Source organism: Phycomyces blakesleeanus (assembly GCF_001638985.1).
Source record: "Phycomyces blakesleeanus NRRL 1555(-) unplaced genomic scaffold PHYBLscaffold_12, whole genome shotgun sequence".
Taxonomy (NCBI): Eukaryota; Fungi; Mucoromycota; class Mucoromycetes; order Mucorales; family Phycomycetaceae; genus Phycomyces; species Phycomyces blakesleeanus.
In genome coordinates, this window is record NW_017265145.1 from 943,890 (window position 1) to 965,144 (window position 21,255).

At 34.0% G+C, this 21,255-nt stretch overlaps 10 protein-coding genes across 10 annotated transcripts; 3 read left to right on the plus strand and 7 right to left on the minus strand.

The window, feature by feature from the left end:
* Positions 1-1,381: 1,381 nt before the first annotated feature.
* PHYBLDRAFT_113126 (hypothetical protein) lies at positions 1,382-1,846 on the minus strand (the record flags this gene model as incomplete). Its single annotated transcript, XM_018428329.1, has 4 exons — positions 1,382-1,488; positions 1,561-1,587; positions 1,648-1,657; positions 1,739-1,846. 4 exons carry the CDS (start codon positions 1,844-1,846, stop codon positions 1,382-1,384), a joined length of 252 nt encoding a protein of 83 aa, XP_018290990.1.
* Positions 1,847-2,768: 922 nt separating this feature from the next.
* Positions 2,769-3,290, minus strand: PHYBLDRAFT_65120 (hypothetical protein; the record flags this gene model as incomplete). Its single annotated transcript, XM_018441401.1, has 3 exons — positions 2,769-2,893; positions 2,954-3,026; positions 3,096-3,290. The coding sequence occupies 3 exons, from the start codon at positions 3,288-3,290 to the stop codon at positions 2,769-2,771; spliced, it is 393 nt and encodes a 130-aa protein (XP_018290991.1).
* Positions 3,291-4,510: 1,220 nt separating this feature from the next.
* On the minus strand, positions 4,511-5,984 carry PHYBLDRAFT_146268 (hypothetical protein; the record flags this gene model as incomplete). Its single annotated transcript, XM_018431613.1, has 10 exons — positions 4,511-4,687; positions 4,741-4,770; positions 4,820-4,913; positions 4,988-5,074; positions 5,146-5,239; positions 5,322-5,395; positions 5,457-5,501; positions 5,544-5,634; positions 5,714-5,732; positions 5,931-5,984. The coding sequence occupies 10 exons, from the start codon at positions 5,982-5,984 to the stop codon at positions 4,511-4,513; spliced, it is 765 nt and encodes a 254-aa protein (XP_018290992.1).
* Positions 5,985-8,465: 2,481 nt separating this feature from the next.
* PHYBLDRAFT_77955 (hypothetical protein) lies at positions 8,466-9,537 on the minus strand (the record flags this gene model as incomplete). The annotated part of the gene is made up of 3 exons (XM_018443317.1): positions 9,294-9,537; positions 8,760-9,167; positions 8,466-8,672 (listed from the first exon to the last, which is right to left on the minus strand). The coding sequence occupies exons 1-3, from the start codon at positions 9,417-9,419 to the stop codon at positions 8,466-8,468; spliced, it is 741 nt and encodes a 246-aa protein (XP_018290993.1). The 5' UTR covers positions 9,420-9,537.
* A 399-nt stretch (positions 9,538-9,936) lies between these two features.
* Positions 9,937-10,730, plus strand: PHYBLDRAFT_65117 (hypothetical protein; the record flags this gene model as incomplete). The annotated part of the gene is made up of 4 exons (XM_018441399.1): positions 9,937-10,024; positions 10,320-10,384; positions 10,534-10,596; positions 10,641-10,730. The coding sequence occupies 4 exons, from the start codon at positions 9,937-9,939 to the stop codon at positions 10,728-10,730; spliced, it is 306 nt and encodes a 101-aa protein (XP_018290994.1).
* Positions 10,731-11,661: 931 nt separating this feature from the next.
* Positions 11,662-12,959, plus strand: PHYBLDRAFT_159048 (hypothetical protein). The gene is made up of 6 exons (XM_018433905.1): positions 11,662-11,728; positions 11,790-11,974; positions 12,056-12,163; positions 12,256-12,525; positions 12,637-12,679; positions 12,775-12,959. The coding sequence occupies exons 1-6, from the start codon at positions 11,726-11,728 to the stop codon at positions 12,778-12,780; spliced, it is 615 nt and encodes a 204-aa protein (XP_018290995.1). The 5' UTR covers positions 11,662-11,725; the 3' UTR covers positions 12,781-12,959.
* Positions 12,960-14,095: 1,136 nt separating this feature from the next.
* Positions 14,096-15,081, minus strand: PHYBLDRAFT_65115 (hypothetical protein; the record flags this gene model as incomplete). The annotated part of the gene is made up of 4 exons (XM_018441398.1): positions 14,096-14,282; positions 14,366-14,450; positions 14,486-14,522; positions 14,995-15,081. The coding sequence occupies 4 exons, from the start codon at positions 15,079-15,081 to the stop codon at positions 14,096-14,098; spliced, it is 396 nt and encodes a 131-aa protein (XP_018290996.1).
* A 168-nt stretch (positions 15,082-15,249) lies between these two features.
* PHYBLDRAFT_159049 (hypothetical protein) lies at positions 15,250-16,807 on the minus strand. Its single transcript, XM_018433906.1, has 4 exons — positions 16,632-16,807; positions 16,174-16,485; positions 16,025-16,098; positions 15,250-15,756 (listed from the first exon to the last, which is right to left on the minus strand). Exons 1-4 carry the CDS (start codon positions 16,786-16,788, stop codon positions 15,385-15,387), a joined length of 915 nt encoding a protein of 304 aa, XP_018290997.1. The 5' UTR covers positions 16,789-16,807; the 3' UTR covers positions 15,250-15,384.
* A 401-nt stretch (positions 16,808-17,208) lies between these two features.
* PHYBLDRAFT_146272 (hypothetical protein) lies at positions 17,209-17,786 on the minus strand (the record flags this gene model as incomplete). The annotated part of the gene is made up of 3 exons (XM_018431614.1): positions 17,209-17,266; positions 17,346-17,594; positions 17,656-17,786. 3 exons carry the CDS (start codon positions 17,784-17,786, stop codon positions 17,209-17,211), a joined length of 438 nt encoding a protein of 145 aa, XP_018290998.1.
* Positions 17,787-18,195: 409 nt separating this feature from the next.
* PHYBLDRAFT_169219 (hypothetical protein) lies at positions 18,196-19,676 on the plus strand (the record flags this gene model as incomplete). The annotated part of the gene is made up of 4 exons (XM_018436023.1): positions 18,196-18,283; positions 18,337-18,459; positions 18,536-18,751; positions 18,865-19,676. 4 exons carry the CDS (start codon positions 18,196-18,198, stop codon positions 19,674-19,676), a joined length of 1,239 nt encoding a protein of 412 aa, XP_018290999.1.
* Between the last annotated feature and the right edge of the window lie 1,579 nt (positions 19,677-21,255).

The following is a 21,255-nucleotide window of genomic DNA, read 5'->3' on the forward strand; positions in this document are numbered from 1 at the left end:
TGTGTCAGTATAAAAGAATGCTACTACTGCAGTATTAAAAACCATCCCTGAAAGATAGGATATGGTGCATCGACAAAATATTATAAGCTTCTTCATGTCAAAGATGCGATATTTTATTGAAGAAAGTAAGTAATATGAAATCTTATAGCCATAGTATACGCATATGTGAATATACGCACAAGTACCAGTACCAGTATTAGTACCAGATGAGCCTCTTGGTAATCTAGTTGGCGTTATACCTTCGTTGCCAATTGACTACTATCAAATGATAAAACAAAGGCTGTTTAGGTAGTTTCTCAAAATTCTTTAGAAGCTGCCCATCGAACCTAAAGAATCTCGTAGTGGTTGTATAAAAGTATCGACCCGAAAAAGAAAAATAGAAACCCTTAGTTTTGAAAATATATCATAGCTTGTATAACTCGAGTGATACGATAAAGCTTTTTACACACGCACACGTATATACACCTTTTATATAGCTTTCACTTGAGTAGATAAAGTCACAATAAGTAACACAGACAAACCGTTTGGACAAATATCTTTCTTTTCCACATTTCCCCATCAACCAGCCAATCCTGTCCCTTTTCTTATTCTTCTTCTATTTCTTATTCACTATGGAATTCGAATATACTCGCCTATATGCTTCTTACATTATAAGACGTTTATCAAACATTCATTTAGAATGAACACATACTGCGATCATTCCACCAGCACACCTGCATAAAGAAAAAGAAGTACAGCAATTGACCACTGAAAAACTTGTTTCGAAAGATTGGAGTGTCCAATCTCTTACCCTGATAGTCAGCATTACATTACTGCATGATGAATACAGCCGTAGTTGACATTATAAGAAGAATCACGAATTTATATATCGACCTCTTGCAGTAATTACATTCATACAATTATGATTTGAACATCGCCAAAACCAGAAGAAGAAGAAAAAGAAGAAAAAGAAGAAAAAAGGCTTTAAGTATTTGACTCTCTTGCTCACTCTCTCAAACATACTTTAGCTTTGTGTCTTGCTGGTATATTATGACCAATATATATATATATTATAAAAAGTAAATATAATGTGTAGGATAATTATTATCAAGTTGTTTGCTTATAGAGGGTGGGTTTAGTTGTCTTATGAAACTGATATTCTTGGATGCAACACGTATTTGTAAATCAGGATAATTGCTGCAAATGTAGGTATCAACACAGTTGCCAAACTATAGAGATATACGTAGAAGTTAGGTTTTTGGTGTGGTGTAAATTGGACTTACGATCTCTTAGGCTTGTCTTCTTCAATCTTGCGTTCGTAAACACTCTCAAACACTTTACGGGCTACACAATCCTGTTTAAAGCCATATTAATATTATAACAATTATATGCGTATATTGTATTAACTTACATCTTCATGTAATTGACCAATCATAAATTGTTCAAGCGTCTCTCGAGCAAGCTCAGAATGGTTAATGTCTTCAAATGCTTCTGTCGCATCCTTTCCAGCTAATAAGATTATATTTGTTTATATAAATATAAATGTGCGTAGGTTTATTCAATTATAGTTGATTGGCTTACCTGCCCTGGTAATCAAAATATCTTCACCTATTAAAAAAAAATGGCATTTTTATATCGATTTGATATTCTTTAAGATCATAAACTTACTACCGGGATGCTAATTAAATATCAAAGAATAATAATAATAAGTAAATACAATCAATTACAATGTAATATAATCTATAGTTTGATGTCTTACAGCAGGTACAAATGCAGTGACGTTGTACACCTTGTTGTGTAATACTACCCACATATCCTCCTTTGTATTATGTTTTGAAACATCTTTAAGGGTGTAAATATTGACCATCCTTATTCAAATAGTATAAAATAAATGGTAAAGGAAAAGAAGATGAAACTGGGCGTTAATTCAGTGGTCTTTTTTTTTTTAAAAAAAAAAAAATGAGCTGTTGTTGGGTTAAAATTTTTTCTTAAAAATAATAATACAGTGTTTCTACTTGATATTGAGACAAATTAAGAAATGCTTTAGACGAATCAAAATGTAATTGTAGCTGATATTCTTACCTTTTGTGGAAAAAACGAGAATCAAATTTAGACAAAGAGAAATTAATTTTCGGACCAAGTAGACATTTAGTCAGACACCAGAGCCTTGAAATCAACTGTACAACTATATATAATTAACTGCTTACTTTGGAGGCTTTCTCCCTAAGCCAATAGGTTTCTAACAGCTTAGCTTAAACAGATACTACTTTATTTTTATTTATTTTGAATCGAATAATAACAACAAAATTATGAATATGTAATAAAAGGTTCGCTGTGTTATACCTTCAAATAGAAATATTTGAAGGGGAGGGACAAATGGTGCTCACGGAGTGCGACTTTGAAAATAAAATAAAATCGTATTGATACAAAAGTAAAGTTCTCTATCTCATAAACGTCAAGGTAAGAAAGATAGACCAGTGTGTGCATAACAATAGACCAATACCATAATAAATTCTATACTACAAAGGTAGAATACAGTTCGGAAGTAAAGCCAACAAAACGTATCTCTTTTGCCTTTTGATTAGAGCTATTGGATCCGTAAAGATAACCCTGGGACGCGGCGTACAATTATCAGGTAAAACGCATTCACTTGATTACTTCTCTATTATATATTATACTTTTATTTTTCCCAAAGATGCCCAATAATCTCTTAAAAAGTTTCTGAACACACAACCCAACAATCTATGACATCTTCTTCTTTTTTCATATATTTATAATATTGGGTATCATTAGTCGATTTCTACTTTACGCAGAATATCTAAGCAAATATTGGTCGCACAGTCTCGGTATTGATTTATACCACAGATGCCTTGATATGGACTGATATGTACACCTTTCCAGAGATTACACAAATCTACAATATAACATTTATACCAAGATTTTCAAACAAAATGGATTGGATATTAACAAGTACCAATTATCGTCAGGGCAAATAAGCTGTTAATAGTAAACTCTGAAAAGAAAGGCTTCTGGGGTTCAAGGGACCACTATATAGACCGACGCCAGAAATAGCAGCCATATTTTATCCTATTCTAATACAAAAACAAAATACTTACACTGAAAAGACAAATAAACTTCATTTCTTTGGAATATAAACTATTATTCGTAGCGAACTTCATCATATTGATCAGACAGCACAATAAAACTACAATAGTTGATTGATTTTCTTTTTGGGTAATCAGGTACATCTTTGATTCAATAAAATACCATTCAATTTGAAGATTTGGTCCAATGACACGCAGGGCAGACATTGTGAGCCCTTGCTTGTTGTTCGAGATAGGATATGTTACGAAAAAAAAAGTTTTATCTATTCGACATTTGGTATACTTTTTATTCCAAGTGAGTTATGAGAAATAGCACGGTACGGTACAGTACAGTACAATAAGACAAGGTTTCGGTTAGTAAAATTAATTCTTTACAAGCTGCAATAATCTTTCTCGACCGACCTTTTCATGTAACATAAATAATATACCATAACTTCTTCAGTGCAGTCAAAACTGATCTTATCAAAGTTTCATAAGATTTATCTCCCGTCCCTCTCTTCATTTGTTATATTCAAGAACCCTTGAATATTGCTGCGTATCACCTTATTATTATTTTTAAATATATATATACTGTTATATCAGAAAATAATCCCTCAATGGCTTGTATTTACCAATCAGCTCATCTCCTGGCAGTGCAAGATGACTAGAGATTGATTCATTTAAAGTGTTGGAGCAAGAAGCTTTATACAGGGAAGTGTGCGATATCAATTTCTAATTGGTACGACTTTACTTTCCGGATATACTATACATAATGTCATTGTGATGACTACTTTTTTTTTTAGGTATTCAAAAATAACAACAGAGAAATAAAAATCGTCTTTAGGAATAACGAATCCAATCTCTCATATTTTTTGTAAATTCAAAAAGAAACTTTTTTTTTGTGCATGCGCGATTTTAAAAGAGAGAGTTTATCTCTCTTTTCCGGCAGCTTTTTCTTTTTTTTTCTTTTTTTTTGTCTATTTCTTCTACGAATTTGCCGAGTTCGGACTGTACATAATACGGTAGTGTAGTGTTTCTAAGACTGGTTTGCTTGTAATTCATACCTTTACATAAAAAAGCGCCTCAACAACTGAAGGCAAGTGGACTAGTTGGTAAATTTCTTCAACCAAAGAGAAGCGTTCAAATGCCAGAGACATGTAAATTCCATCCGCAAGAAGCTTCATTTGGAAAAGTGTACATTTAAAGCCTATTAAAGTATCTGTATTAAATGATATGCAATATGTGATCGTCTTCGGGCTGGTACTTGCTGGTAATTCTATGTCTCTTTACTTCAACAAAAAAGAAGTAAAACTCTTTGTTTTTGGCCTTTGTGCCAATCGTAAAATCTAGCTTTTTTTTTTTTTTTGGGGGGGGGGGGTTTATCCATCCTATTTGCAAGTATGATATACGATAATTAGTATAGTAAACAAAAATAATTGTGTGTGTACTTATATGGCATAATGGATATTTTTGCCTGATTTTTTCAACAATACTGTTCTGATTACTGGCATCAGATATTTTCCTATAAATGTTGCTTCGGAATTATCAGCAATAGAAGCGCGAGATTGCTTCTTTTCTTTAACTGTGACTTTGATTGCCCTCATCATGGCCATTTTCTCTTCTTCCTATTTGCAGATATTGTTAGAGAAAGCTATTTTCTTGAACTGGTTCAACTTACATCAGCTTTATCCTTACAATACACGACTGCCTGCGAAGGTGCACGATATATTTTTGGGCTTTTTTTTTTCGTTAGCTACTGAGTTCAGTGCTTTGCGCGTTTTATTGTCAAAGTATTTGTTAACGCATTTTCCGACATCAAACTTGTTGATCGGGAAAATGTGAGATAAGGAACTAAGTTGAAAAAGTTTGGTTCAGTTGAAGTTAGTATATGAAGAGAACGATGGAAAATAGCTCTAAATACTTACATGATCTTCAAGCTGCTTATGTCGTTATTTTTATGGACTTTTGCAATTGACTGTTTTCTGAATCTCTTGAGAGCTTCAGTTATATTGCTTTCTCACACAATAATCTAAACGTATTTATTAGAAAATTTTCAGCTATAGGTATCCACGCTCCCATTTACCTTCTCCTTTGACTTCCACTCAGAAAGTATTTTTTTTTCAATCTCTTCACCTCAACAGAAGAAATTGAAAGGTCTAATAACTTTGGGCACTGAGCTAAAAGAATATTAATAAATATATATTTAGTTCTCGCGAATGAAGATCTCTATGAGCATACATCTTCCTCTCTTTGAATTACTTGTAATGTGGACATCGCTATTAATAATTGGTTGGTTGAAGGTGATGGACATTTTAAAGGATAAGATTAGAGCACTAAGAAATATAAATGTGAAGAATAAGACTTGTTGTGGACTATCTTAAAGGGGAACCTTACGGGCAACCTGGTGGAACAGCCTCAAAGTATGCAGCGTAAATCTCCCTACCAAACGCAAAAACACAAGAAAAGTTTTGCTGATCTTACGGGGACAATGTTTCCTGGTGCGAGACGACATTTTGATTCCACCAGACCACAGGTGATCTTTTTGCTGGTATCGAATAATTAAGTCTGGTCCCTAAGGATACAGAATATTCGTATAAAGACTTTCTTTTGTGCTTTGCAGAAGAAAAAAGGGATGAGCGGGAATTACTTACCAGTTGGTGCTTTCAAACTCTAGAAATATAAATAGATGAAATAAAGAGAAAGACATTATGCGCATAAGCAGGCTAAATAAATAGTAAAGTATCCAACAAGATTGCGTCACACTCTAATGACAACAATTCCTTATGATGTTCTGCATATGTGCCCAAGTATTATTTCTTTATTGCCAAGTCTAAACTTAGGACGCAGACTGCTATTAATTGAGTATACAAGATTTGTATTAGTATGAGACAGTATTTTATGATTAATGGCGTTCTCCAGCATAGGGAGCAAAGTCATCCCAAGTAGAATGGTTTTTCAATCTAGATATTGAAATATTAATTCAGAAAGCAGTCAACTGTCCAAAAACGTAAGAGTCAGAAGCTACAGCTAAAATTCCCTCTACAAGTTGCAAATCATAAAATAAATGTATATAAGATAGTGACTAATGGTGTTCTCCAGCATACCGAGCAAATTTGTTCATGAGATTTTTCCATTCCTAAATGAATTTGCTCCATATGCAGGAGAATCACATTGCAAACGCAAATCACTATAAAAGAAATCTCGATCTTAATTTGTACTAGAAGAAGAGCAAAAGGAGCAAAGAAGACTGGGTTCCTTAAACTTCTTATAAAGCTAGACTGTAGTGAAATTGGGATTTTTGATTTCGATTTTGATTGTGATTAAATGGAGATTTATATCCTAATATGGGTTATATGCTATAAAGCATAATATATATACTGTACCCAACCTATGGGAATCCTCATTATCATCATCGTGGCCATATCAATGGTCCTAATATTATGATATCTAATTTGGGAGGGGGGGAAGGTAAGGTATCGGTGGTAAAAGTGGGGGTGGGTGGAGGAATAGATTATTTTAGGATTATTATTATTTATTTATTTATTACTTTTCGAATTTAATAAGTATAAATATAAATCTTGTATATAGAGAACCTACTTGGAGATAGATAGATAACGATTCCAATCTTTTTTTTTAGTTAATCAGTGGGCTGACAAAATGGAATAGGACGATACAGTCATTCCGGAAAACATTGGCGTACCTCATGAGAACATTGTCGGATTCCGATTAATTTCTTTATGGATTTTGTTACACTGATTCTCCTTTTTCTTCTCTCTCTATTTGTGTGATTGTGATAATAATTTTTCATAGCCAAAGGACACTCTCAAATTGATCATCACAATCATATTTGACAAGCCAATACAAAAACTACTAGACTCAACCCAATTAAAAATATATATAGCATATTTTAGAGAATACAAGGTGTGCAATGACAACAGCCAAATCTTATACATGCATGCATACATACATACTTCATGCTTCATGCTTCACAAAAGCAAGCTAACTAAAACAAGCAGCTAGGGAAATCAGGGTCAACAGTGTATATACACAAAGCCTAGAGATATTACCATATACTACACCTACACTTTAAAATACAGTTCAATACAAAGACAGGCCGAGAATACTGTATACTTAATGGAAGATCTGAATAAAATAGTGAAAATTAAAGAAAATGCTATGAAAGTTCCTATTAACATATCCTGCGTTTAATATAATTAGTTAAGACTTGCCCCAAAAGTTTTGGAAAAAAAAAGTAAAAGTAATCCTTATTTTTTTTCACACATACACATTATTGATGAATATAAACTGTATTAAATGATCCTCTTGATACCACAGACTTTGAATATATTATATATATATTTGAGATGTTACAGGCCAACATATATTTTCTAACTAACAATCATATAGATACCAATATTCCTTAACAGCATTATAGCCATAGCCACAAGTTTATTTAAGAGTGTCTCTAGCTACAGATATATTCTTTTGAACGAAAAGGCCCCTTCAACAGCCACTTGGGATAATAACCTTTCTCTCTTGACTATGGCTGCAATCACACACATATAGATTGTGTCCGAGTGTTCTGGTCATTTGCTTTTGTTTCTATTCTTTCTACTCTTATTATTTGTTGATAATTACGTTGGTATTCTCTTGTGTATTAGACTTCTTTTAGTTCTTTCTTTAGAGGTGAAGATTTCCCTAGGTACTTTTTATTTTATAGTATTAAGGGACAAGTAAAAACTGGTGAACGGACCATGGAGAAAGAATTTAAACATGAATTATAAGCTATTTACGTTTTTACCAGTAAAACTACTACATGCTTTCAATGCTAAAATTTCTGTAAACTTCCTCTGTTTAAAGTACACCCCTAAACACGCATTTCCCCCCGTAGTGCTAGCTCAAGAGGTTGATAAAAACCCTAAAAAAATACTATATGTATTTTTCTGTATTTATTGGTATTTTACCAAATAAAATAAAATAATTGTGATTATAATAAATACCTTATTTTCTCTTGTTTTTTTTTGTTTTAAAAAAAAAAGGTGATTCTATTATTCATAAAAATAGCAAAAGCTGATTCAGGTGACAGATAACAAAGAATACTTGCTAGTTTCAACACTTCTTCTAATACTAATAATACTCTTTACATTGTTTTATAGAGTAGTACTGTCACTATACTTCCCTTTTATCACTTCTACTTATGCTTTTTCAAATCCAATGAATTATCTACCATGAATGTATACATATACATATGTCATTTAACAGAGGATTAAAAAAGGAGACATGGAAATTCCACGAGTCATCGATCTCTTTCCTTTATCCCTTTTTCTTGCTTTCTTTTTCTTTCTTGCTTTCTTTCTCTCTCTTTGGATTTGGGTTTTGGATTTTGGATTTTGGATTTTGGAATCAAATAGGCATATTCGAAGATGTGAATGCTGCGTTGGCCATATTGCGATTTTGAAGATCATCTGTCCTTGTTAATCGTTTGTTTTCTGATCCAACACCTTCCATATCGTCTTCAGGTGCTGGTCTTCGTCTTCTTCGCTGCCTCTCCAAATCCTCAAGGGTTTCTGGAACCCTCACATTTCTTGCTTGATAGATTGGTTCATATTCCTTTTTTATACAATTTTTTCACATTTTTAGTCCATTCTTTGTATTATTATCACAATTTTGCAAGCATGCGTATGCATATTATATTACCTTGAGCTGACTCTTGAAATTTTCTTTTGGGTTGATGCAAAGACGTTTACTCTGTACAAAGTTGTAGGCTTGAACAGCCCCCAGCTCAAATGTCTCCATTACATAGGCAATCACAAAACAGGGACTTCGTGACATGCCACCGTTGCAACACACGAGAATCTTGCCATTCGAATGTTGTAATACATTCTTAATTTCAGTGCTCACGGATGGAAAGCTGGAAATGAGGTTTTGAGTGTTGGAGTCAGATATTTCAACTGCCTTGAAGTGAAAATAGTTGGACAATGTCTGAGTACTTTTGAACAGATTAGTTTCGAGTGCATCCAAAAAACATAAGATGTGCGTGATTCCATTCGTCTGAAGACCGATTGTGTCTTTACAAACTGAAAGTGGACCAAGATAAAGTCCAGGCTACCAAAAAAAAAACAAGAAATAAAGAAGAAGAAAATATGAAAGCATAAACAAAGAGAGAGTGTATGGATTTAGAAAGAGCAAAAAGGAAAAGTGAGATTCATAATCAAGTCAAACCAAACTCACCAGGATTTCTTGCATCTCTCTTCTCATCTCATATTGCCAATCATCAAGCGTGCTTTTGGATACGGCATTGTCAAAGAACTCTTTGTCAAGGGTTCCTTGGTAAGGTTGATCTGTAGTGGCATTCATCAACGCCGTTTGTTGTATCCTTTTCTTCTTTTTCTTTCTCTTCTTCTTATTTGTCCTTTCTTATTATTTTATTTTAATTTTTAATTTTTTTTAAAAAAACAATGGCGTTCACTAGACAGTTGGAGGCGTTTGCTGTCGACGTTTTTTTTAATAATAACATATAAAAAGGGCCCTCAACAAGGCTGTGTCTTCAACTTTGATCTATTTACACCGCCGATGGATTTTCATTGGCTGTAAAATAAATCTACCTTTTTTTTTTTTATATCACTAGTCTTTCTTGGCAGACAAAGTATTTGGAAATAGCCATTCTTTTATAGTATTTGTTTTTGTTGTTTTGAAAAGCCTGTCTCTATCACTCTTATCACCCATTTAGGCTTGTCAGCTATATATATATATATATATATATTATTTGAGGAAAATAGCTTATGGTTGATGCTTATATATACTTTAGAATGTGCACTACGAAAAGTTGTTCACGAACATAATCAAATTAAAACAAATAACGAATATAAAACTGATGGGCAGACTCGATTCAAGCGGTGTATTCCCAAAACAAGTTATGGAGTTAATCAGACAAATGTGTATCAAACTTCCAACTAGAATATGTAACGTACACCGATTCGAATGTTGTATTACTTTAATGGTGACATTTTGTAGCATTAGGATATTCCCCACAATTAAAGAGAAAAACTAAATCAAATTAAATCAAATCGAATGTCTCACACACAGAATAAGATATGATACAAGAAACTGTAGCAAATTAATCCAACTTATTGAAAGAAACAAAGAAAGAACAGTTCTTGTTCGTGAGCAGATACTTTAAGTGTTAAGATCCGACGTATTAAGAATACCAGTCTAGTAAGATACTAATACTGAGTGAGTAATACTATGGTTGTTTAGATGGTAGTGATTTGTCTAAAACAAATAATGGAATAATAATGTGTTACAAGGGTACTATTTCAAAGGTCAGGCTGTGAAGATGTATTAAAGAAAACGGAAAAAAATAATCTTTAATAGGCAAAAGTGATAAATTATAGATTGTAAGAATTTTTTGAATTTACTCAAGCAATAACTTTATTTTATTATTGCCATTACTCATATTAATATTATCTAGCTTAGTCGCAGGTTCATGGCTATTCTAAGAATTTCTGTTTGGAAGTTGGCTGAGAAACCACAGGTTTGTTACAAAAAGACTGAACATTTTAATTTAGTCTTTACAAGCTCTTTAATAAACGGTTAAGTATATATGATGTACACACTAAAGATGTAGGCATAAGAATCTATCAACTCAATAATGAATATGATAGCTGAAAAATAAAAGAAGTGGTATCTAAAATTTTCGACAAATCCTATATTTATTTACTTCTACTAAGTTTAGGCCACAGTGGTTACAAGTGCATGTGCTGTATAATTTTTAATATGCTTTTTCTCTATACATTTTTCAATCTTTTCCCCAAAAACTATAAAAAAATTAAAGTGTAAAATAATAATAAACCCCCGTGGTCTTGAAGAAAGCCTTTGGCAATGTATACTTTATGAGCACATATACATACACGTTGTAATTTTCGAATCCACGGTTTCACGCCCAAGCCAAAAAATAAAAGAACATCAATTAAGCCACAGCAGGTATGAATAAGAAAGATGGATGTATGGGATCTTTCAGGAAAGTCAGATAGAGCGTATACTTTTAAAACGTAGATTCTTTGTTTGATCCAGAGTTTGGCAGTTATTAATTAAACATCAATGTATACATATTCCGAAGATGATAACTTTAATCCAGGCATATTCTCTTCCCCAGTATAGCATACATAATACTGGTATCAGCCCAGATAAGAAATAGAAGGACGAATATGGTGCTGTGTTAACTATTGCTTCACCAAGAAATCCTCTCCTGGGCTGGGGTTGTGTGAAATGTGAATATGATATGATGTGCTATATTTGCTTGTATTATCTTGGAATATCTGTTTAATGCCTTAGTATGTCAAGTAATATTGATACATGTATTTATAGACATAAAATTAGTTCAGAGCATTCCTGTTTGGTGCATGTCAAGGTCTTTGAAACATATGATCTGTTTTAAAAAAAAATAGCTGAAAAAAAAATTAAGCAAGTACAGAAGTGCAAATAGCTTGCGTGTACCTTAAAACAAAAGGAAGGGTGACATGAAGCTGAGCGGACTGCGATTTTAGAGCAGACGCGTACGCTTCCAAGAACCCAAGTTTCCTTGGACTCGTAATTCTCAAGTGTCTCCCCCTACAAAAACCTTTCATTGGCTTTCTTATTTTTATTTATCTTATTTTTGAATCATGGTATGCTTATCTACTATTTTGCTGATGAACTCCTTTCTTGACCAATGGGTTTTTTCAATAGTCGATTATGCAATATAATGGTGGTTCGGTGGTGGCCATGGTCGGAAAGGACTGTGTTGCAATCGCTGCTGACAAGCGTCTCGGACAGCAGTTTATGACCGTCTCTACTGAATTCCAAAAGATCTTCCAAGCTAGTGAAAAGAGTTTCATTGGCCTTCCTGGACTTGCTACAGATGTCTTGACATTGTGAGTATTTTGTCATCGATTGGAGACGAAAAAAAAAAAAGAAAGCATCAACGTCATTTACTCATAATAATTGGCTGTTAGGTCTGAGCGTTTCCGATTCAAAGTTAACATGTACAAAATGCAGGAGGAGAGAGATATTGAGCCAAAGACACTTGCTCATGTCGTTTCTTCCACTCTCTATGAGCGACGGTAAATGTTGTGAATTGACATTTACAATCTACTTTTCTTCTTTTTCTTCTATTCTTAGAAGAATATTTGCTCATTACCTTTGGATTAATTAGATTTGGTCCTTACTTTGTTGAGCCTGTCGTGGCTGGTCTTGACAAGAACAACCAGCCTTTCATCTGCTCTATGGATTTGATCGGTTGTATTAACTTTGCAAAGGACTTTGTGGTGAGCGGCACAGCAGGCCCTAACCTTTACGGCATGTGCGAATCACTCTGGGAACCCGATATGGAACCCGAAGATTTGTTTGAAACAATCTCACAAGCCTTGTTGAATGCACAAGACAGAGATGCCTTGTCAGGCTGGGGTGCTGTTGTTCACATCATGTAAGTAGAGAAATATGTTTGTGATTGTGATTGTGATTGTGATTGTGGTTATGCTTGTTGTTATGGATACAATACTAAATAATAATTAATTTTTACTGTTGTGAATAATAGCACAAAGGATTCGATTATTACCCGGACACTCAAGTCACGTCAGGTAAAACAATCTGCTGGTTTAAAGATAATCAGATAAAGAAATGTCAATATGTATAAGAAAAAGCTTGCTTACACAATTTATTGTTAATTAAATAGGATTAAGAACTTGTTGGCTCGAGATAGTGAGGAATATTTGAAAAATAATAAAGGCAGAATTGTGGTCTGAAGCGACCTCTCCCCTTTTTTGTCAAACTTGTTGCTAACGAAGTACATTTAACTGCCTGTGGTCTAAAGATCTTCCTTTTTCTTTTTGAAATATTATAAAGACAAATAAACTTCCTAAAAAGAATATGTGTGTATGTGTGTATGAGATTATGTACAACATGGCTGCTTCTGGTACATCTTTAAGCAATTTTTTTTCTTGTTAAATCTACCAAATTCTCGGATCAAATATGCTGAGATCTCTCAAAGGTGTCCTGAAGAGCTTTGATCAAGTTAATGTAAGGAGCTATATAAATAAAAATGAAAATATAATATGAAAATACAGATTATACATTTAAAATTCAGGCGGTAATTTTTTTTTGGGCGAATCAAAATAAAAAGTTAGCTAATTTGATTGACCTTTTCAAATAAATAAAATAAAATTCATACATAGTAAAAACTTATGCTTAGAATATTTATCTGTAAAATACGAAAGCTTTAGATAAAACCAGATAATGTGTTTTACAGCGCTTAAAATAAGTAATACAAATGCAATGATTTAGCCAAGGTTGGAGGCCTTCTACTTCATTCCGATATATCAGGTACAATTGACATTAATATCCCGCCGCCACAGTGTTCTACAGTACTCTACGAGCAAGGGTGCTAAGAAACAGTACCATTGCACAATGGTTATGAATGCTGATTTTGACAGCTTGCCAATCTATTTATTTCTTTTCATCCCAGTTTCTATCATATCTTCTTTTTATTCTGTTGAGTGCTGTGTTCAACATCAGTTCCGGTGCTATTTACCTTCATTGTTATAACAAGAAGCATCCTTTACACATAACAAACTATAAAAGTTGAATAGTAGATTTATATGAAGAAATACAAAGTATTTGACTTTGAGAACATTCCAAGACACTCTTTATCCTATTTTTATTTATTAATCTCAATATTCACCAAATAAGACCGTAAGAGAAGGGCTCAGATAGACCTTGTACGATATACCGTCCCTGATTTTTTTTAGTTTATACATATCAATCTTTTTCTTCCTTTACCTTTCAGGAATAAACAAAGAAAATCAAGTAAGCATAAAAAGGATGAGTTCAGAGGGGGGAGAATAAGAGTATAGGATATCAAGTAGTAACATCGGTATGTACAACGTGTACATGTACATGATCAAAAGAAGGAATCAAGCTGATATTCTAGCTTTCAAATGAGTGTTAGGTGTATAGATTGTCTTAAAAGAAAACCTAGGCATAAACACTCAAAAAATTCACAGGAAAGTTTCCATTTGATCAATGGTTACAAAGCTTTTATCATGGTAAATTGAAGTAGACAATTTTCTTTGTTTAAGATACACTACAAATGGTTTTAAGAACTTGTTTTTTTTGTGAACTAGTGTACATTGGAGCTTATATAGCCCCATATACAGCAGATCGGCTACGAGAGCCTTTTTGTATCTACATATGCCAGCCATTTAATAGGGAAAAAGAATACATGGAATAAATACTACCTTACTAGAGAAGGTGAGCCGGGGATTTACTTGACAATTGAAATGCTCTCAAACAAAGTCGCGGAATTATAATTTGCAATGGAACAAATTTCGAACGATACCAGCCAATGTCTCACTGAAGCGTATGCGCAAATTATCAATCATATATACCAATGATACTATAACTGAGATCTTGTGAGAAATATACCTGAGTTGTAATATGTGTACTCAGACAAACATTTTAAACCTATAAAATGCAGTAAGTTACATTTTTATATTTCAGATTTTACTTCCCGGTTCGGGAAAAAAAAGTATATTTAACCTACAGAAAAAAAAAAACGCACGGCCATCTTGAAGGATGTTCACATGTCTATTGGTTTACTGTTACTTTAATACTCCCATTAATTGAGTATTTAAAGCCATGGATAAATAGACCAAACAATAAAAAAAAATGAATTAGAATAAATCAAAGTATTTCAAGTAAACATAAACTTTAAATATAATGCTAGATTTGTGAGCCGTTTAGTGAACAAGTATTGTGGATCATTCAAATAAGAAAAAGGGGTGCAAAAAAAAAAGAGGAATACACATTCTAATATTCTTCTTATTATTATTATGAAATTGGTAGGTAGCTTTCTTGAGAATGTACAATCTTTGACTTAAAGACATATTATTCTTACACGTGTTTGAGGCAGAGTCCGCATTCTACGTCTGCTACTGTGTTCACTAGTGAAAAGCCCACGGATCTCTAGGCAGACAAAATTCATGTGGGAAGGACAAAGAAAAAAAAACACATAGTTTTTTTTTCTTTGATTGAATTTTCTTGCAAAAATAGATAAAATATATGTTTAGGTAATTTGAAATATTCGCTTACTATAAAACACATACTCCCTTTTAGCCTCTACACACACAGACACATATTATGTAAGATGAATAAAATGTCAGAAATCAATTATTAGGATTTATTTTTAAAGTGTATAAAGAAGAAAGATGTACTACGAGAAATAAAGAAACCCGGGATGGGATGGATTGTAATACGGTTTTTTTTGCAAGAGATTAGAGGGGAATAATTAGATCTTCTTGCTTCTAGGCTGGACCTTGCCGCTGAGCTTCTTCTGGAGAGCGGCGGCTGATTTTTGCTGGTAAGTGATACGATAAAAGTTGATGAAAAGCAAGAGGTAGGAACTGAGGAGAGCACAGCCAAAGATGGCAGATGTTTCGGTACCAGCACAGCTGCCCATGTTAGGGAGGTGGGGCCAGTATGTGGCGGTGAAGTAGGTGTAGGTGCAGAAATAGATGGCAAACAAGTCAATGATAAACTGGGTGATCTGCATAGTGGTAAGGTACTTCTTCCACCAGATCTTAGCACCAGCAGCGGTACGGAAGTAGTAGTAGTACATCAATACATGGACGGTCAAGTTGAGAACAATCGGTACCCACGACTACAGAAGAAATTTGAGAAATATACATAAATATATATGAATAACTTGGATTTAGAAAAAAAAAAGTAATGTTTTTTTGTATGGATGTGGACAAGTGCGTATAGGATATTTTGGCGGCGATTCGACTCATCTACGGTGGAATTCCAACTCTATTCAATCCACCCAGCCTAAAGCCAGACTTCCAACACCAACATCAACTCGGCCACACGGCTTCTCTTGACCGAGAATATGAAAGGAAAAAATAAATAAAAAATAAAGTTACACTTACAACAGATGTCTGACCGTTGAGCTGGGTGTAGCAAAGGACCATGGTCAAGCTGTGGTGATAGTAGTGGAGGAATTCTAGTAGATTTATCAAATATAAGAACATGTATATCATAAACAGCCATGTACCCCTTTCCTCTTCCTATCACTTACCAAGCTTCTTCTTCTTGAGGACCAAAAAGACAGTATCAATCAACTCCCAGTACTTGACGAGGTAGTTGAGGTAGTACAGAAGCTCCAAGGGCTGAGTCCAGGAATCTGCAGAGCAGATAGCATTGAGAAGACCTTGACGGTAGAGAATAGGGAAAATCTGCTCAACCATAAGGAGAAGGATGACACCCGAGACAAGGGTCAAGAGCAAGTTGTGGACCTGGAAGAAGAATTGAAGCTTGAAGGCGGGCATGTTGGTCATCAGGTAACGTCCACCGAAGATGACGATGAAGTAGGTGATGCAAGATGCCACGACTAGAATCGATCAATCAATCAGTCAATCAACAAAAACCAAAAACCAAAAACCAAAATAAAAAAGTCAGAAATAGGTAAATGCCGAGAATTTGACTCTTTTGTTTTCTGTTGATTACTGCTATTTGCCTTTTTTGCCTTTTGTTTACCTTCATTGACAGTTGACAGAGGTGTAGTGCCTGCAGTGTACCTGAATGTACTTGCAGGTTGCCCTACGACAGCCTCATAAGCCTTATCAAAGATAGGATATAGAGGAATTCCAAAGGGAGTCTCTGGAGAGAAGTTCAACTGCTTCAGGACTTCCATAACTGCCGATCGAGAATTAATGAAAAGTAGTAGAAAGGGAAAGAGAATAGTCGAAGGGTATCGGATCGGTCAAATTATATAAAATTCGCGAATTTTTTCTATTGGATCACACAGACTCTCTCTCTCTTTTAATTATTTTTTATTAATATTATTTTTTATTTATTTATTCTATTTATTATTATTATAATTATTATTTTTGTATTCCTGTTTCTCCTTTGCTCCACAACCTATTTTATTTTATCAATATTTCACACAGCCTGTGCAAGTTGAGAACACATATCATATAAATAAATATAGTAATGATAATAGCCATATTAACAATACTATTACTATTACTATTATTTATTGTTGTGTGTTCACTATAAAAAACGTTTTTTTTTTCCCATATTTTTTTTGGGTGACCGCCTAAATTTGCTTGGCTCAAGTCTGCCCGTGATAGAGTTGGCTCTGAAGATATTCATCCCAAGAAATCAAGCCACTATCATATGAAATTGTCATTGTTAATAGTGTTTTATTTTATTTTTAATATTGAAAATAAAATAAAAAAAGGGACTTACTCTCCATCGATATCATCTTCTTCAAGAACATGGTCTACCATCTCTGTTACCTCTTCTAGTGAAATGAATTTTGTCGGGTCCTCATCTCCTTCCTCAAAGTCAGTGAAGGCCGCTCTGAGCTCATGTCCATCGAGATGTCCATCTGCATTCTTATCATGTACCACAAACAAATAATAGACCATGTCCTTGTCTTCTACCTTGGGTGCTTGTCCATCCTTAGCCAATGCATTGATGTGTTCTTGAATGTGCCTAATTACCATCACTTCAACATCCAACATACTAGATGATGTGTAGTCAAGAAGATACTTACTGTTTATTCTTCAAATCTTCACCATAATTGGAATGCCCGGCCTCAAAACGATGGGTTCCTGGCCCAGCAAAGGCAAGAGGTAGTAGTAAGCATGAGATAAGAAAACAAAGAACAGGTGACGAAGTACGCATGTCAATGAACTGGAAATAAGTAGTAAAGAAAGGGGCACAAGGCTGAAGTGTCTGCCTTGGGAAATAGCAGTCCCATGACAGAAAAAGGGAGGTTGCTTTTATGCAGAAAAGAAGAGAGCAAAAGAGAGAGAGAGATTGAGAGCGAAAGATTTGAGAATTATTACTATTATTATTATTATTATTATTATTGTTATTTGATCAGAATTTGTCACACTGGCTTATATGGAAAATGAAATAATAATAATAATAATAATAACGATAAATATTATTATAGCCTTTCCTTTTTGTTTTGCCTTTTCTTCTTTGTACAAATTATTCTTCTCCCACATTTTCCCTTCTATATATATATATATTCTGTTGTCTTTGTTTGTTCTTTCTGTATATTAAACTTCTTCTTCTATTGTAAGAAATGAACGGGAAATCTCATAGGAACCCATTATCATTTTTACTAAAGCGTAAAAACGGTTTGTGGTTCAACTACAAGGACACCAAGAAAGGTAGACAGTTTGAGTACTTTGTTCTGTCTGTATCTCACATAACCCAAACAAAGGCCCACTCAATGGCATCTTTGGTGCGCCGCTCGAACACGGTGCTCAGTGTGGATCAATGACTTCCCAAGGTCTATACGTTCCTACAATTGTTCACAGGTGTTTTACAGAAATAATGAACCGAGGTAGCTTTATTGACTAATACGTAGACACACAAAGATAATTTGAAAATTGGTTTATTAATCTTGGCTCAAATCCCAGGTCTTCTTGTGGAAGGAATATTTCGATTATCAGGCGCAGCTTCCGAGGTCGATTCATTAGAACTCGAGTTTGATCGTCCTCCAACTTATGGAAAATATCTAGACTTGACACACTATGACATACACGCTATCACGGGTGTAGTTAAGAAGTATTTACGTAGTTTGCCCAACCCTGTAATTCCGAGCGCATATCATAGTAGATTCTTACATTATGCAGGTAATAATGATAATAATAAAGATAATAATAAAATCAGGAATTCATTTCTACAACAACAACTATTACCACATATGACGAAAAAACAAATAAACTAACCATCAATCCTATGATAGATAATCGAAATAAGAATATACAATCACTGTACAGACTAATAGAAGAACTTCCTACCGCTAACTACCAGCTACTACACTACATTATGATTCTCGTGTCATCCATTCAGAATTCCTCTCATGTTAACAAAATGAATGCTGAAGCACTTGCAATTGTTCTGACGCCTGTGTGCAGTGGTCTCGAGCAAACTCTAAAGAAAAATTCTATTAAACGAAACACCCGACCACGCATGGAAAACATGCAGAACCTCGTACAAACTAACGCAAGGTGGACGCATGTTTGGAATCTTATGATTACCAACCATGCAGCACTTCTCTTGGCTTGGAATACACATTCTCGTCTTGGAACAAAGACCCTTCCAGCACTGTCCACCCACACGCACACGCACACTCCATCACCTGCTGGGCATTCAGATATTTCTCAGCACAAGATCTTGCAGCTGGCTTTGTTTCCAGAAGAAGACACATTGGATTGGTGCCTAAACCATTCGCTGATCTCCTTCCCTGACCAACAAACATCCCCACCTCCTAATCTACCTCTATTGCCACAAACAGAACAAGAGCAGAGATACGGTGTTGTAGTCATGAGACGGAATAATACTGGATACAAAGGTGGCGGACGACAGAGACTAAGGCAGCGCATGGAAGCCACTTCAGATACACCCAAAGATTATCTCGAAACGCTCTTTTTAGATCTCTCGACCGACACCATTACTAAACCACTCACATCCTCTCAACCAATTCCTTGCCATTCAGACTCTAATGAGTCATCAAGAGCCAACTCCTCCACAAGCCTTAACCAAGTACTCGCATAAACAACCAAAAAAAACTACATTATATTATATTGTACTATTTCATCTTATTTTATTTAATTCCTTTTGTAATTTTTTGTTGTTTTTTGTATCTCTCTCTGTATGTGTTTGAAAATCTCATGTAAAGCCTCTTTAACTTATATTGTATGTATAATACTCATCTTTATGTCTATATCACTTGCTCCCTTCTGTTTTTTTTGTATTCAATCTATAAATACCTTTTTAACAATATGTCACATATGAATTACCAAAATATCGAAGCACGCGGATCAATGTTTTCAATAAATCATGTTTGAAGGGTAATACAAGTGCAGCACCTATCCATTATTCGTTTATGAACCTACTACCAAAAAAAATCAATCGAACAAACAAACAATAGTTAGTCAATACATTTTACTATTGCTTAAAATAAATAGCTAGCAAAATAAGTTTTATTAAAATATGAAACACCTGAAATAGTCTCTTATTTTTTTTTAATTGACAGGCAGTTTATCTTTATAATTTCTTTAAGAGAAAGGTGTGATTTATCTAATTTCTAAATTTAATATTCTATAATCGACAGATATAGAAACATTACCATGTCATTATGAACCTAAAGTAAACATGGCTTATTATCATCGCAGACCCCTTGGCTTCTAATGATTCAGTCTTACCTGCGCCTAAAGCAATCCAAAAAAAAGAAACATACAATAAAAACGAAGATCGTTCATTTTTGGATGATTTTGATCGCAAAAAGGAAAGGGAATAACAATACAACCAAAATTCCACAAAGATGTTTCAAAACCAAAACCAAAAAAAAACATGGCTGAATCACAAATACATACTAAGATGGCGTATGTAATCCCTACGACGTTTTTACGAATAGTTTAACATTAGATATACACACACTTATATATATATATAAGTATATATACATTATATCAATTCTTAAGAAAATAAGAATATAATGACGAAAGATCCATTTAGACTTTTAGATTCTTCTTCTTGATATTTGTATTATCATTTATGTGAGTTAAAAAATGGTACTACTGATTGTATTCATTACAGAGACTTAACCTATTTTACGGCTTAGTAATTTAGGTTTATTTATATGACATACTTACCAGACCACCTAAATGTGACCAACCCAAAATCCAATAATTATATCCGGTCCCTAACGATCCATAATTATTATTATAATAAAGTTACTTTGATAAAGAGAACTTGTTGTATTTTCTTAGACATAGATCTTTTTCAAGTCATGAAAGTCATATGTAAAATCCTGTTGAGCGTCCCAACGGTGATGAACCATCGTGTGAACCAAGTTCAGCGAAAAAAAATGAATACTAATAAAGACCTGGTCCATTGGCCAGCTTTTATCCCGGTTCATTCTTCCGATGTATTATATCTAAAATTTTATCTAGTAAAAAGGGCGTGAATTTTTAGCAATTAAAACCAAACTGTCATAGCTTAAATGTGCTATGACACTTTAATAAAACAAATTATACTTAAGCTGAAAGCCGGATATACAGTTGATGTGAAAAGATCGAAAGGATTCTTTGTATGACAAAACTTTATTAAACAACCCAAAAAATAAGTCTTA